The sequence below is a fragment of the Diadema setosum genome, chromosome 12, assembly GCF_964275005.1.
Source record: "Diadema setosum chromosome 12, eeDiaSeto1, whole genome shotgun sequence".
Classification (NCBI taxonomy): Eukaryota; Metazoa; Echinodermata; class Echinoidea; order Diadematoida; family Diadematidae; genus Diadema; species Diadema setosum.
In genome coordinates this window covers 15799958-15815351 of record NC_092696.1, presented here as the reverse complement: position 1 = coordinate 15815351, position 15394 = coordinate 15799958, and the positions used below count along the sequence as shown (strand labels likewise).

The following is a 15394-nucleotide window of genomic DNA, read 5'->3' as shown; positions in this document are numbered from 1 at the left end:
TATAAACTGTTTATGAGTGAACATAAAACCCCCAAATAAATAATAAACCACTTGATACAAGAATCATTAACTTAATCAAAACAAATAGTAGACACAAACAAAGCGAACTATCTCATGATGAATCATTACATTCATTTCTCTTTATTCAATAATTTTCAATTTTCAATGAATGACATTAATTTTAACAGAATACAGATCTTATTATCAAACTCTAGGGAAACTGTAATAAAAATGGGCATGATAGCAATTTGCACACATCACTCCTGAGGCAAACAAGACAATGAAGACAATTCGATAACATGTTTTGTACTTGCACATTCCCTTACTCTCAAAAGTCAATGGTTATGGTAAAATCTGTCGTATATAGTACAAATAACTTTCAATGTGATTATTAACTTTCTGAATGCTACTTCAGGGTCAACTATATTTTGCAGACAACCCAATTCAATTTGGCTGAGTGGTCACAGAGAAATGTGGATTGTTGTAAAGCATGTCATGGGTCTGTTTCTCCCAAGTTTTGCACTAGGATGCACTTGGAACTGCATTGTGTGAACGCAATGGACGGAACTTGGAGGGAAGGGATTCTTGTCATGTTCTACAAAAATCCTAATTACTCTTTGACCACTGAAGCAAATCAGAAGGGGTTTTCTGTGACAGATGTGGGTAATAAGTTATAATTTCATACCCTGAAATTGTATTGGGATAGATTCACTCATATTTTTGAAATTATCTTTGCGGAGGGTCCCGTTGTATATATATATATATATATATATATATATATATATATATATATATATATATATTTTTTTTTTTTTTTCGGGGGGGGGGGGGGAACAGACGGTAAAAGTATTTTTCGTGTGTAGTTGTATCTATGGTGGATTGACTCATGGATTTTATTTTTTTTTTCTTCTCTCTTCTCTCTTTCTTTCCAAGAGCAACGAGGGGATATTTTAAAATTGCTAAGGCAATTGTGTAATATACCGGACTACAACCAGTCTTCACTTGCATAGCGTGAAAGGGGAGAAAGTAAACAGCAAATTCTGAACTTTAACACAAGAATTCATAAAAGTATACTAAACACCCGTATATCTTTACCATATCAGAACCTAAAATACGTCTAGGTCTCTTGAGAAAGACCACCAGGATGAAAAAAAAATCCATACACAACTGCTTATGATAAAACTTTTTTTTTTTTTTTTTTTTAGATAAACATAATGTAATCAAACTTCTTATTCATTGATGGCAGTTGGATTACTTGCTTAGCACAATATACATGTATGGAAGCTTTCTCCTCAGTACCATTATTATTTCACGTAATTAAGAAAACATTATTTCAGAAATAGTTCTCATGCAAGATGTTGGAGGCATTTATCATAGACATCTACTAATTCCTTTTATACTTTGTATTCATTTTTATTTGTACTGATCCATTTTGTTAAATACATGGTATACACCATTATCATTATTGTCTTCGTATACATACATTCAGATAATATATAGATTGTGTAGATAAAATATAAATTTATGTAACTGTACAAATAAAACGAATATCAACATAGTGCACATATCAATATGTCACATACTAAACACTAAACAAAAAGTAAGTTCCCCTAAAACAAACATCGATATTTTATGAATCAGGAACCTTTGAGGAAATCTGAATACAGGATCATGTAGCTGTAGTTCTCGGCTACCTTTCATGTGAAATTCAGTGGATATCACTTGGTCAAGCTTGAGTGAGCATGACTTAAAGTCAAAATGGTCACTTTTTGAAGTTCACAAGCCCAATTTTGCAACTTTGATTTGGTGATATCGGAATAAATTTCAATTTTCCAGGATAAAAAGGCATGCAACGTATAATTTATGTGCTTCTTATCGTACCATGTGACTTCTGCACAAAATTTCACGGTTGAGTGAACACGGGGTGAAAATTACCAAAATGGCCGATTTGACACGTTTTTCGTGGTAATTTCTATCAATTGAGATTGAATTCGGGTGTTGAATAGTTTTTACACACAATTCACGTAATGTCACGGTTGAATGAGCACATTAAAAACAAAGAGAAATAACCATTTAAATTGTGCAGTAAGAATTGCGATAATTTTGCGCACTGAAATCAACTGTATGATGCTTTTTTATATTGTGCTAATACCCAAACGCATATCAGTGACCACCTGACATTTCAGTCACGCTTCAATAAGCACGTGAAACTGGAAACCCTTTTTTTAAACCTTCATAATGAAAAATTTAATCCCCATGGTAAGTTCATGTGAAGAGGAGGAATTTATGCTTTTGAAAGCTAACAGTGGCTTTTGCATGCAATGTGGTTTATTTTACGGTTGAATGACCACATTATGAAACAATGATTTATCTTATTAAAACCATCCAGCAGGTGTTGTATTGATCTTCTGCATTCAAAATCAACTGAAAAACATTTCATTATTGCGTTTAGGACCGATATAAATGTGTCAGTGATCCATGGCATTTCTTCACAATTTTACACGTCAAAGGGTACATGGTGCCGGAAACCCTCCTTATAATCCATGGCTACCTTTGATTAAATATTGAAGTATTCGTGTAGAAATTGGTCTGCCTTTAGTTTGATGAAATCCCTTATTGGAGCAGAGATGAGAAATTATACAAATTAAATCTTCGGGCCTCTTTTCTCGCTACTGAATGCTAATTTTGGCATTAAGCTCTTGATCTTTATAAAGTCGTGAAGTCATGCATTAGCTCAAAGGGAAAATAAATGCAATTAATCACTGACATGGTACCAAATTTCACTTTAGTTACACATCAATATCCTCCCGTGCTGCACATATGCATGGAGAGTCTGGACACAGATATTGATTGTGGTGAGAAACATGTAGTGGCCTTTGTTGTTCATGTGGCGTTGATGATTGTGATGGTGATGATAGTTGCTTAAAATGTTGGTTGACTATTATGCGATCGTTATGGCAATATAACACAGATTGGGGAGCATCTGCACTCACTTTTTAGGCTCTATCCACTAACACCGCTGAACACGTCCTCAAAACCAACCAAATGTAAACCTCATGGGAATTTCAGCCACGAAAATGGTTTTGACCTGCACACTTTGCTCATCTTGTGTGCTCACTGAAGCATGTCGCAATGTCATTTTTTATCGAAATGTTATTTCTTTCATTGAAATCAGAGTAATTTCCCAACATGTCAACTAAAACATAAAAAAAACAATGAATATTTTTTTATTATATAGGGTAAAAAAGGGTTTTCCAGCCCCACATGCTCATTGAAGCGTGACTAAAATGTCTGGTGATCACTGTCATGCACAGTAGTATTAAACACAATACAAAAATCATTAAAACAATTGATTTCAGTTCGCAAAATTATGGCAGTTCTTACTGCACAATTTGAATTGTTATTTTTCTTTGTTTTTAATGTGCTCATTCAACCGTGAAATTACGTGAATTGTGTGTAAAAACTGTTCAACACCCGAATTCAATCTCAATTGATAGAAATTACCACGAGAAACATGTCAAATCGGCCATTTTGGTAATTTTCACCTCGTGTTCACTCAACCGTGAAATTTTGTGCAGAAGTCACATGGTACGATAAGAAGCACATAAATCATACGTTGCATGCTTTTTTATCCTGGAAAACTGAAATTTATTCCGATATCACCAAATCAAAGTTGCAAAATTGGGCTTGTGAACTTCAAAAAGTGACCATTTTGACTTACTCAAGCGTGACCCGGTGATATCCACAGAATTTCACATGAAAGGTAGCCGAGAAATACAGGTACATGATCCTGTATTCAGATTTCCTTAAAAGTTCCCGATTCATAAATTACACAGGTTTGTTTAAGGGGGAACTTACTTTTTGTTTAGTGTTTATAATGATTTGCACATAATTCAGGTATGTTAGAGAACTTGCAGAAGAAACAATAAAAAGGAGGTAAAACTCATGAGAAAGATGTCTGAAGTGCATTAGTTCTTGAACATTTCAGAGCATGTGAACGCCAAAAATCTGAAAATTGGGTTTTGGACGGAGTAAAAAAAATAAAAAAATAAAAATCTGAAATCAGATTAAACTCTGAACTATGACATCCTTTTGTTTTGTTTTTTTGGACTTACTGTACTTTTGTATTCAACTTTGTATGTATTGTACTGTTTGTTTGTTTGTTGTTTTTTTTTTTGCAGGGCCCCTTTGTAAATCATTTCTTTTTTTTTTTAACTGAAAGAGCTACCCTGTGAAAATAAAACGGAATAAATAAATAAAGAAAATCCCTGATAATCATTAGTCATTAGGGTTATGCCTTTGTCTTCAGTGCATTGACGTTAACTTTTTAGTGAGCGAGTGTGTGTGTCTGTGTGTAGTATACTTGATGAATGGGTAACAATACCATAATCACAGCCTTTCTCATTATATAATTAGATGTACTCCCATGATTCACCCCTGTCACTGATATGCGTATTTATCAATGTCCCAGAATTCAAATTAAATCTTTTCCATGACGGCCTAGTAAGGTCGCTGTTTGATCTACCTATTCCGAATGAATGAATATATTATAAAGTTATATCATAAAATGTTCTGGATTCACCTAGCATGTATTGCGTGTTGATATGCCAGGTAAGCCTTGAGAAGCTTTCTGCAGCGCAGCGACACGCCTTGATGTAAATATTACCATGAATTCATTTGATGACGAGTAATGTGGTTTACTGATACCTGACATACAGAAAAGAAATCAATACAAAATGGATACAGGCTCAAAAGGATCTAAATAATAACTTATTTTCCTTCTTCGACTCCATTGATCACAAAGACGATCTCTATCATTGTTTTGAGCGTTGATCACGTGGTGTGGATCTGTTCATCTCGACGGCAGATGGCGCTCTTCTGGTTACACACACAGTCTACTTCAATTAAAATCTGCAACCGTCACGGCGGTTGCAATTCCCGTCATTAGTTTGGCAGTGAAATCATCCTATTTGCCGTTGCTGGGAAGTCGCAGGTACTCTGGTCTTACTATTATTAATCCTGCAGATTGCACGATCCTGCCGAGAGAATTGAAATTTTTGTTTGTTTGTTTTTCTTTCTTTCTGTCCTGTTATATTGTGTGTAACAGCTCTCTCTCGGTTGCTCTTAGAGGAAATTGTCGATCAAATATTGGTAGTTTACAAAACAATCAAAGTGAGCCGGGATTGCAACTCTTCTATTAAGAGTATACAAAGCACAGGGGTGTCAATATGGCAATCATAATGTACATGCATCCATTATTTTCATCATTTACTTAGTTTTGTTTGCCTTACTGTAACACCAACTGCATCTGCAGACTCTGCTGTTCCTATAAAGATTCGATTATCTTCAAATAATAGCCATAGAAACAGGGACACACTCTTCTACAAGCGATAAAGGTAAATAAAAACACGAACTAAACAAGATATAAGTGGGTCATTAATTGACTGCTCATTACGATTACCCTGAGGAAACATTTGAAATAGTATTGAAAAGACAATAAAATTCCCTCCCTGGAAAAACAAATACTTGTAAGTTAGTAAAACCTTACTTCAATAGTAAACAATAAAACAGCATTTAGATAACAGCGACCGTCCAGCGCATTAGATTGCGCTTCATATTTTTAAACTTCATTTACTTTTAAAGGGGATGGCTAGTAACTGATCAGTGGGAATCAGTGGGAATGCTGGGGGATGATTGTTCCAATCCTTATGGAATGCATTTAATTCATCTATTGTTGTGTGAAAATTCAGAATGGTCTCATATTCAAGTAATGTGCAGTTAATCGTTAACGATCGCCCCGTCACTGTACAGGCATGCATGCTAACTTGGAAACATTAAACTGCACATTACTTGAATATGAGACCATTCTGAAGCAAATAATTTTCACACAACAATAGATATACAATGTACTCTTAAATGAATCCCACAAGGATTGGAACAATCATCCCCCAGCATTCCAACTGATTCCCACTGATCAGTTACTATAGACACCCCCTTTAATTAAAAGGAGAAGTTTAAACTATACGAGGGTTTAATCGTGTAGATGCAATTTCGAAATCAGTTAAATAATAGAATGAAAAAGAAGTTAGTACTTATGATTTCATTTCAAATCATGTAAAATAATTTTGAAATGAAATATATTTTTCATTTCTGTAAAATGATCAAGTTTATCTGCCCGTTTTTGTAAAATAACCAGTTGATCACTCGCTGTTGTATGGTCATCTGATACAGAATGTGATTCATCAATCAGATCGAACCTCTTTTCAATGTATGAATTCTTGGAAACGTACATAATTAGTGTTGTTGCCATAGTTACCCAATCAGAACAGTAGGTATAACCAGCAGCCCGGCAAACAGCCAGAAGACGAGCGGGGCGTAGAGAGCTACGGTGGACGAGTACACAGCATTGGACACTAGAGGGCCGATAAACTGAGAGATGTTATGGATGCACCCAGCCATTGCAAAGATTGATCCTATAAACGGGAAAAAACAACAACAATAGCAGCAACAATGACTATAGTAATGATAATAATAATAATGATGATAATAATAATGATAATAATAATAATAATAATAATAATAATAATAATAATAATAATAGTAATAATAATAATAAATACATAAATAATAGATAGCCATGATACTACATAATTATAAAAATTATAATAATCAACATGTGATTTAGGCCTAATGAGCTGCACGCAACAGGAGGTAGACAATATCAATCTATGGCATGCAACGGCATTGAAGTGATTCATCATAATCAATAACCGTCATGATTATGACGTATCACAGGCTGTTGCCTTGCCAAGAATGTAATACGATAGGTTAGTGACGAAAATGAATGCTATCTTGTATAATTAGGGGACTATTTCAAACCCAAGTCTCCCTTTCCGTTTTTTTTTTATAACGTAGCTTGCGCATGTGTGTGTGGGTGTTTGTGTGTCTCTTATACTCGCAATGTTAATCTGATATCTTCAAAATAGGGTTTGAGGTATATGACAGGAATACTTGTTAGAGAAGGTTATCACCTATCACAAAGAAAATCAGCTTTCTTTTCAGTGTGTACGCACCTTGTTCGTGATTAGCCACTATTTTCGACAGGACTCCTCGCATTACAGGGGAAACCAGCGTGCCAATGCTGTAGGGCGCCACCCCTTGGTCGGCACCATGCCAAGCAATAATTGAATTAAAAAGAAAAGATCAATGATTCATAAAATCTTGCTTACATGTATGATTAATATGGCTGCATGTAATCACCAATACTACTACATACAACATTGACGTATACTTCAGATTTTGCCTAAATTTATTTCAGATTATTCCAACAGCTGTTCCTGCCATTACAAAAAAGGCAAATTAAACTTGCCACATAATTTTTAAGATCAATCTGGAATGACCAGATTCCTATGAGTGACTAATCATTCACTGTCGCACACAAGACTCAAAGTCTCCCGTGTGAAGAGGGGTAGACGAGGCTTGTTGTTTAATCGTGTATTGCTGTCTTTATCAACAGTGTTCCCCTTGAACAACTCGGTCAGTTTTTTTATCATCAACAACAAAACAACAACATTCAGAAATAGATAAAGAGGTCGTCAATGGCAACAATTCGTATTCGGAAGGTTCGGAATCCGAAAATAAGATAAAGTTCGTTTTCCGAAGGTTCGTTCATCCAACAATTAAAAAACGAACAAAAACAAAACAATAATAATTTCATCCGAAAGCGAGGAAAAAAGGAAAGGAGTGGGGTTCATTATTCCGAAGGTTCGTTAAATCCGAACGCGAAATAAAGTTTGTAATTTCCAAGGTTCCTTAGTTCGTACTTTCAAATTTATTATTTTCGGATAAACCAACCTTGGAAAACACGAAGTTTATTTCATTTTCGAATAAATGAATCTTCGGAATAACGAACCCTAAATCATTTTGAAAAAAAAAAATACAAAAAAAAAAACAACCTTCGGAACAACGAAGCATCTGAATAACGCCACAAATATTCGGATTAAAGATTTCTATTTCATTCTCGGATTAACGAATGTCTATATGCTCCAATGATGCAGCTCATATTGAATTGACCGGCGAATTTGCGTGCTTCGGAATAACGAACCTTATCACTTTCGGATTAATGAACCTTCGAAATAACGAGCATCATCTGTTATTTGTTGTCGATATCGAAATCGATTACGCTTATATTTCTTCGTGATACATCGGTGACATCCTAAACTGGTTACATGACAACAAACCTGCAAAAATAAACGGCGTGGAAGGAGCTAGCGCCATGTCGACGAAAGTAGCCAGCAGAAATACCGTCCCAGAATGCATCAGCCATAGCTCGTTCATGCAGAGACTCAACACTTTGACGGCGACGGGAACACCTGTTTAAAAACCACACACACACGTTTTAGTATTTGTTTTAACAAGCACAACTAATTGGCGCAATCGTGACAACGGCCTCTTTGTTCTTCCTCTTTTCCGTTGTAAATACATGGAGATGTTGTGATGGGTGTTTAGGGTTTATGACGTGCCAAAATAACGACAATAAACGGTTGTAGGTATGATAAGCGAGCCTCCTGAGATCACGAGTCACATTGCGCTTTTGTGCATTGTGTTTTGCAAAATATTGACTCTGACTTATTGATCAAGCTGGGAGAATTTGTTGCCATATCTCACAAAACCACCGAATCTAAAAGTCGGTTTTTATTTCTTTGTTTGTTTTTGCTTTGTCTTTTGTTTAGTTTAGTTGAATTGAGTTTATTTCTGCATTCCGTTTTCATTACAATGTATAACAAAATTTGAACATATGTCATAAATCATATGAATTGTTCCAAGTCATCAATACATTATGGGGGTATACGATTGCAAAAAGAAAACCTATATAGGGAGAAGAAGTAATCAACAGTGTCAAACTGAATGCAAATTGTACGATAAGGAATCGTTAATATTTGGGTATAAAGAATATAAAGACATCGGAAATGCAGGGGACCATCTTCATGAGCGGAGCTTGAGGATGGCCCCAGATAAACTTACAACACAATGAATGAAACCTAATATTCCTAAATTAACACAAAGCAGACCATAGTGAGAACAAGGGAAAATAAGAAAGAGAAGTAAGACAAGACGAAAAAAAAAAGTTGAAAGAGAAAGATATTTAAGGTAGGGAATCCCATTTGCATGCCTTAAATGAAGAGTTGTATAAACACAGTGGTATGTTGAAGAGATTATCATTTTAGAAACTTCCATAAAGTATTGAAAGTGGAAGGTAACATTTAGTACATTTTATTGACCGTTAGATTTTGAATTGATTTTTTTTTTTCGGGGCTCACCGTAAATTCCAGTACATTACTAGGCTACCTTTGCAGACCCATGCACTGCATGTGTGTCCGTCATGTATATTTTGTGAACAAAGTTCATCAAAACTTACAAACATTTCTATATACATTCTTGCCACACACTCTATATGTTATTACATCAGCTCTTATACTTTTAGATTTGTGTTTATAGATAAAAAAAAATACAGAAGACTGCGACAAAAAGGCTTAAGTGTGGCTGACACACAGAACTACTGACACGACTGAGTAGTTGAGTTTTGTGCATTATTCAAATTGTAGATAACTGTTGACTTCCAAATTTCTCAGCAGTGGCCTAAACAAGTCCACTGAGGTTCATATTTAATGTTTTGCTGCATTTTAGGAGTTCTGTAAAAGATATCCCCTATATACTTTTAAGAGAAACAGAAAAAAAAACACGAGAAGGAAAAGAAAACATGGAGAAAAGGAAAGTGCAAGGAGGCGAGTGAGGAAAAAGAAAAGAAAAGAAGTCAAAAGAAACAAAAATCAAGGGAGAGTAGGAGGTAGAGAAAATTGGAAAGAAAGAGAAAGTGAAAAAGAGTTGAAGAAAAGCAGAATAGAATAAAGATATGGAGTCGCCACTGAGTATAGAAGGGAAAAAGAAAATTGGTAAATAGAAATGAATTGCAAGAGAAGGAGAAAACATTATAAAAGAGAAAGGAAAGAAAATGGAGAGGAAAAATAATGAAGAAGACGAAGACAATAAAGAGCATAGAGAGAAGAAGAAGAAGAAGAAGAAGAAGAAGAAGGAGAAGGAGAAGAAGAACAAGAAGAAGAAGAAGAAGGAGAAGAAGTAGGAGAAGAAGAAGAAAGAGAAAAAGAAGAGCAGAACAGGAGGATTTCAAGTAAAACTCACCGACGCATGGTGATATTGCCAAGGCCGCCGTGAAGTAGCCTACCGTTGCGGGCCCCCAGCACAACGGCGGGCCAAGCCCGTAGGTGGTTGTTATCTGCACGCCGTTAATGCACGTTACCAGAAAGAGCTCCGCTGTACACAAAGTCAGAATTTTCCATTGTCGCCCGCCACTCCGAACGGACAGCGTACTGAAGATTCCCCGAAAGATGTCTGTAGCAGAATTAATGTTCAGGGCCCCGTTTCATAAAAGATGTTAGGATGTCAACTCTTGCTGGAACGACAACTTCCCATAGCAACAGCCAATCAGGATGCTGCATTCTTGTCGTTGCCATGACAATTGACATTCCAGCAAGAGGTCCAACTTTTTATGAAACGGGGCCCAGATCTCTAATGTACGCATGATTCTAGTCCGTTTTCCCTTGCATTATTCAATGTTATGACATTTATTTAGGTAGCGTCTTCCTTGAAAAATCATGTTGTTAATTAGTGGATGGCGTTTCATGAAGTTATTTAGATAGTCAGTCTACTTTCTAGGTTATCATAATATATTTTAGGAAGTTAACTTGAGTAAAGACATGTTGGTATTTTGTTCGTCTTATAAAGAAAGTAATGGATTTTATTACTCGTTACTTATCACTCTTGATTTATTAAATGATAAATCACTCGATCGGTTGATTGGTTGATTTCTTCTTGAATTCTTCCCTACATTGGTTCATTATTGTTCTTTCATCTAAGATAGAGGTCTCAACTGAGGGATAATTGGTCACTTACCGCTAAGCTTATCAGACAGTGAATCCAGCTTGTTAGCTTCATGGTCGATAGTCTCGGGCGTAAACCACGGTAACATCGCGTAAAGCAGCCCTGGCAACGCCACGCCCAGAGCCAGGTCGAAAGCCACGCCCATTCCAAAGTATTTTATAAGGAATCCATTGATTGGCTGAATCAGCCCTCCACCGAGCACAAGGAATATCTCGACGACAACGATCCGCCACGTTCTCATCTCATCTTCAACTATGTCTACGACGTAGGCAGACGCTGTACTAAGCAGTAGGCCGTAGCCACCTTGTCAACAAAACCCCAAATTAAAAATGAACGTTAACAAATCAAGACCAAAATAATTCGATATGCAGCGATATGACCGAAAGAAAACAATGCTATTATCACCAAGAAGAGAAAATATAACACTATATTTTATACTCATTTCATTTCGCCATCATATTGCAAACGGAAACATGCTTAGAGACGGGGGGGGGGGGGGGGGCATAGATCATTGTACCTACACCATCAACTAAATGAAAACGACATCGTAAAACACAAATGCAGGTATAAAGGAGCAAGACAACAAATCCGTTAAAAATACGCACACACACACACACACACCAAAAAAAATCAAAATGATAATAGTAGACCTCAAAATATGTCCAATAAGAGGAAGATGGTACATTTATGTTGCTTGCGAAGATGCTAATCAGCAGGCAGACATTTCGTTCTTACAAAAAAAAAAAAAAACTAAATGTATGTTGTTCAGTAATTCGCTGGAAAATTTACCGAGAAATGTTTTTCTGGAAGACACGGCCATAGAAGAAGTCTCTTCCATTAAATTTTTAGGTTTGATTCTGGACAATAAACTTACCTGGGGATTGCATATTGATTCTGTATGTCGTGTTATTTCAAGGAATATAGGTATTATAAACAAAGTTAAATTTTATCTTCCCAAAAATGTACTTTTTATGTTATATTCTACTTTGATACTACCTTATTTAAACTACGGGATGCTCGCATGGGGAAACACTTTTTCTACTTATACAGAAAGAATATTATTATTACAGAAAAAAGCTCTTCGTATCATTTGTCACGAATCGTGGAGAAGTCATACTAATAATTTATTTCACGAAAATAATATTTTGAAAATTTATGATCTTTATCGTTTGCAATTAGGACAATTCATGTACAAACTCACCAACAATTCTCTCCCCCTGGTGTTTGATTCCATGTTTTTAAAGAATGAAACTGTTCATGCATTTCCAACCCGTCAATCCCATGAATATCATTTGCCTTTGACTAGGACGGTTTTTGCTAAATCCTTATTCTCCTTTTCTGGACCAAAATTCTGGAATTCTCTTGATAATAACATCAAAGAAGCTTTAAGTTTTCATACATTTTCTTTAAAGTTAAAGAAATATTTAAAAATGTCGTATGCAGCATAATGATTCATTCTTTATATATATATATATATATATATATATATATATATATATATATATATTTGTGATTTTCAAAACTGTTGTTGCTCGGTAGTGTCACTACACTTTGTTTATCAGTGAGCCCGTACTTCTGTGCCTCTAGTGCCCTGGTTATGACCCATCGTTTCCTTCTCTCCCCCCCCCCGCCCCCCCCCCCTCTTGCCCACTTCGGGACTTACTACCTTCCTCACTATATCTCTATCCTCTCATTTATCTTTCCTTACAAGAGAGCCGCCTTGTGTCTGTCAATGTGCATTGGTATGTGTGCATGTATGTGTGTATTTGTCTGTCTTTTTTTTTCTTTTTTTCCGCTTAGGGAAATTGTTGTTTTGTTGTTCTTGTTACTATGTGTGTGTGTGTGTGTGTGTGTGTGTGTGTGTGTGTTTGTTTTTTTTTTTTTATACGAGGGGACTGCACTCTACAAGCTCTGCTTTTTAGCAGTCCCCTCCAGTTCCAGCAATATTGTGTATGCATTTACCACAGTGACACAAGTTATTTTTTGTATCTCTGTTGGAAATTTACCTGTATCTGTTTTACAATGTTATTTCTGTTGATCGCATTGTGGTACTGATTTTCTGACATCTGTTTATACGAATGTTTCATTGTACTTCCAATTATTGTGTTTGTTGGAAATGAAAATAAAAAATGAACTTGAACATTATTTTCTTCATGTATACGTACAATGTAGGTAATATGTTTGTATTTCTATACAGTTTGTATGTCTATACATGGTTGTATTCATTCACTTACTCATTTATTCATTTACTACCGTCTTATTCTCTTTCTTCATTTATATTACAAACAGACAAAAGAAAGCAGTTATGTTTTTGAAAAATAAATTGAGATTGAATTGAAATGAATGCATCTGTTGCTATAATTTAGTTTTTATCTATTGATTGATTACTTGATTTATGTATCTATTTATTTTGCTTGCCACTTTCTTCACATTATCATATTTTCCTAACTCTTCAAATACCTTTTACCACTTGGGGCACAGTCACAATTGAATTCGTCATAACTCTTGTAAAGAGTGAGAAAAAACAGTAGGCCTACCTGTTACTCCTTGCAAAGTATCTGCGATAAAACACACCCAGATTGGTAGTCGGAGGTAGTAAACAGCGACATATATAGCCGTCTGGATAACAATGCCAACCAACGGCGTCACTAGACCCACACGTCTGCCGATGCGATCGCTCAACGATCCAATCAAAATCGTCGTGAAGATGGCGGGGAATGTACTCAAGGCGTTGAGAATGAGCGCGTAGAGCGACAGGCGCGCCTGCACCGCCTGCTCGATCGCGTAGCTGCTACTGTTCAGAGACTCGTCGCACGCGGACACGTTGGCGCCGAAGTCGGACGACTGGTTGAAGAAGTCGTGCGCGATGCGCGCGCGGAGGTATTGGAGTCTGGTCACGAGCAAAATGCCGCTGGACATCGACGCCAGAAACAATATTGGTTCCACTGTTATCCAGCGATCGCGGGCCACTTCGCGGCCCGTGGTACGCACGCTTCGAATGTCTGTCGACAGAGAATTGATGTCGAGACTGCTCGAAGCCAACGATGTACGTCTTGACTGGTACATGGTGTCAGCTTAAAATGTTCCCTCCAAAAGACCGACAACGATAATACACTGAGTATGCAGTGGATTCTACCCTGATCTCTAAAGTCAGTCACGACATTCGAAGCAAAACAAAGCGTTGACGGAAAGTGTATATCCGATTTCTTCCAATAATCTGGCTGAGCTTGTTTCGCCAAAGTGAACATAAAATTTGAGTGTGTGTGTGTGTGTGTGTGTTTGTGTGTTTGAGAGCGGAAGAGAGAAAGGGATTTTTTTTTTGTTTTTTTTTTTTTTTTTTTACTGCCCAATCTGTCACGCACTGATCTCCTTGAAATCGCAACCGGGTATTCGTTCTACCGGATAGTCAACCGGAAGTGCGTTTTGCCAGATGTATTTTTTGATATTAAAGGGGAGAAAGTCTATAAAAACGAGGAAAAAGTGAAAATTGTGCATGCAGAATGAATCAACTCAATAGCAAAAATCTTTACATCCGAGACTGTACCTGTAGATGAAGATTCATACGTCAATTCCATTTGCAGTGCACGATTATGTATGCACATTGTTGTAAGTGCTGCATGTTGTTACTAAATTTGTGTACATCACCTTTCTTTACCTCTGACATTGTCTCTTCGCCTTTTTCGTCTGTTACTGTGCCATTCTCTATTTCTTATCTTTTCAATCATTTATCTCTTATCTCGGCTAACAGCAATTATGATTAGTATATAATAGAACGTCCTACATTAATATTGAAGTAGTAAAATATTTTATAGTGTCCGGCGGAGTTGTCCGGAGAGAAAACTGTGCTTGGGTGTAACAACCCTACCAGGAGACTCAAATCCTATAGCTTAGCAGAAACATTACATGATTATATCATTGCCTTAAGCTACGAAGGTTAAGGTAAATGCACCTACACACCGACATAAAATTACCTAAAAGAAACACAGATGCAACGGAGAAGGATGTTGTGGCTTCCCCGTCTGTCTGTGGATATTCCCTGAAGCCTCCAAGTATTCAATGTCCTTGTTCCGACTTGCAGCAATAACGTCAGAATTACTTAAAGGGACATTCCAGACGATTTTCATAATTTTACATCATGTGGTACATAAATCGACAACTCCATGTATTGATTTGTGGAATTTATTGGGATTCTTGAGCAGAGAAACAATACTTTGAAAAACCTTAAACAAATTACACTGAACAAGGATGATGACATAGGAGGTTCATATATTTCATTTCATTTATTTCATTTCCAACAACGTTTTCATACACAAAATAACACAAGATCAATGCAATGTAGTAACAAAGAAAAATACGTGAAGTTGACAATACTACGCATCACAAAAGCAAAGTAAACAATGAAAATTGAATTGAAACTAAAGTTGCAGGAAATGGA

General features: G+C 36.3%; 1 protein-coding gene across 1 annotated transcript; it reads right to left on the bottom strand.

The window, feature by feature from the left end:
• Positions 1-6312: 6312 nt before the first annotated feature.
• Positions 6313-14025, bottom strand: LOC140235751 (proton-coupled folate transporter-like). Its single transcript, XM_072315764.1, has 6 exons — positions 13497-14025; positions 10972-11262; positions 10201-10410; positions 8241-8372; positions 7074-7157; positions 6313-6473 (listed from the first exon to the last, which is right to left on the bottom strand). Exons 1-6 carry the CDS (start codon positions 14023-14025, stop codon positions 6313-6315), a joined length of 1407 nt encoding a protein of 468 aa, XP_072171865.1.
• Between the last annotated feature and the right edge of the window lie 1369 nt (positions 14026-15394).

Coding starts and splice junctions, on each gene's coding strand:
- LOC140235751 (XM_072315764.1), bottom strand. CDS start 14,025: ATGTACCAGTCAAGACGTACATCGTTGGCTTCGAGCAGTCTCGACATC. Junction 11,263..13,496: donor TACTTTGCAAGGAGTAACAG/GTAGGCCTACTG, acceptor TTTGTTGACAAG/GTGGCTACGGCCTACTGCTT. Junction 7,158..8,240: donor CACGCCGTTTATTTTTGCAG/GTTTGTTGTCAT, acceptor GTGCCGACCAAG/GGGTGGCGCCCTACAGCATT.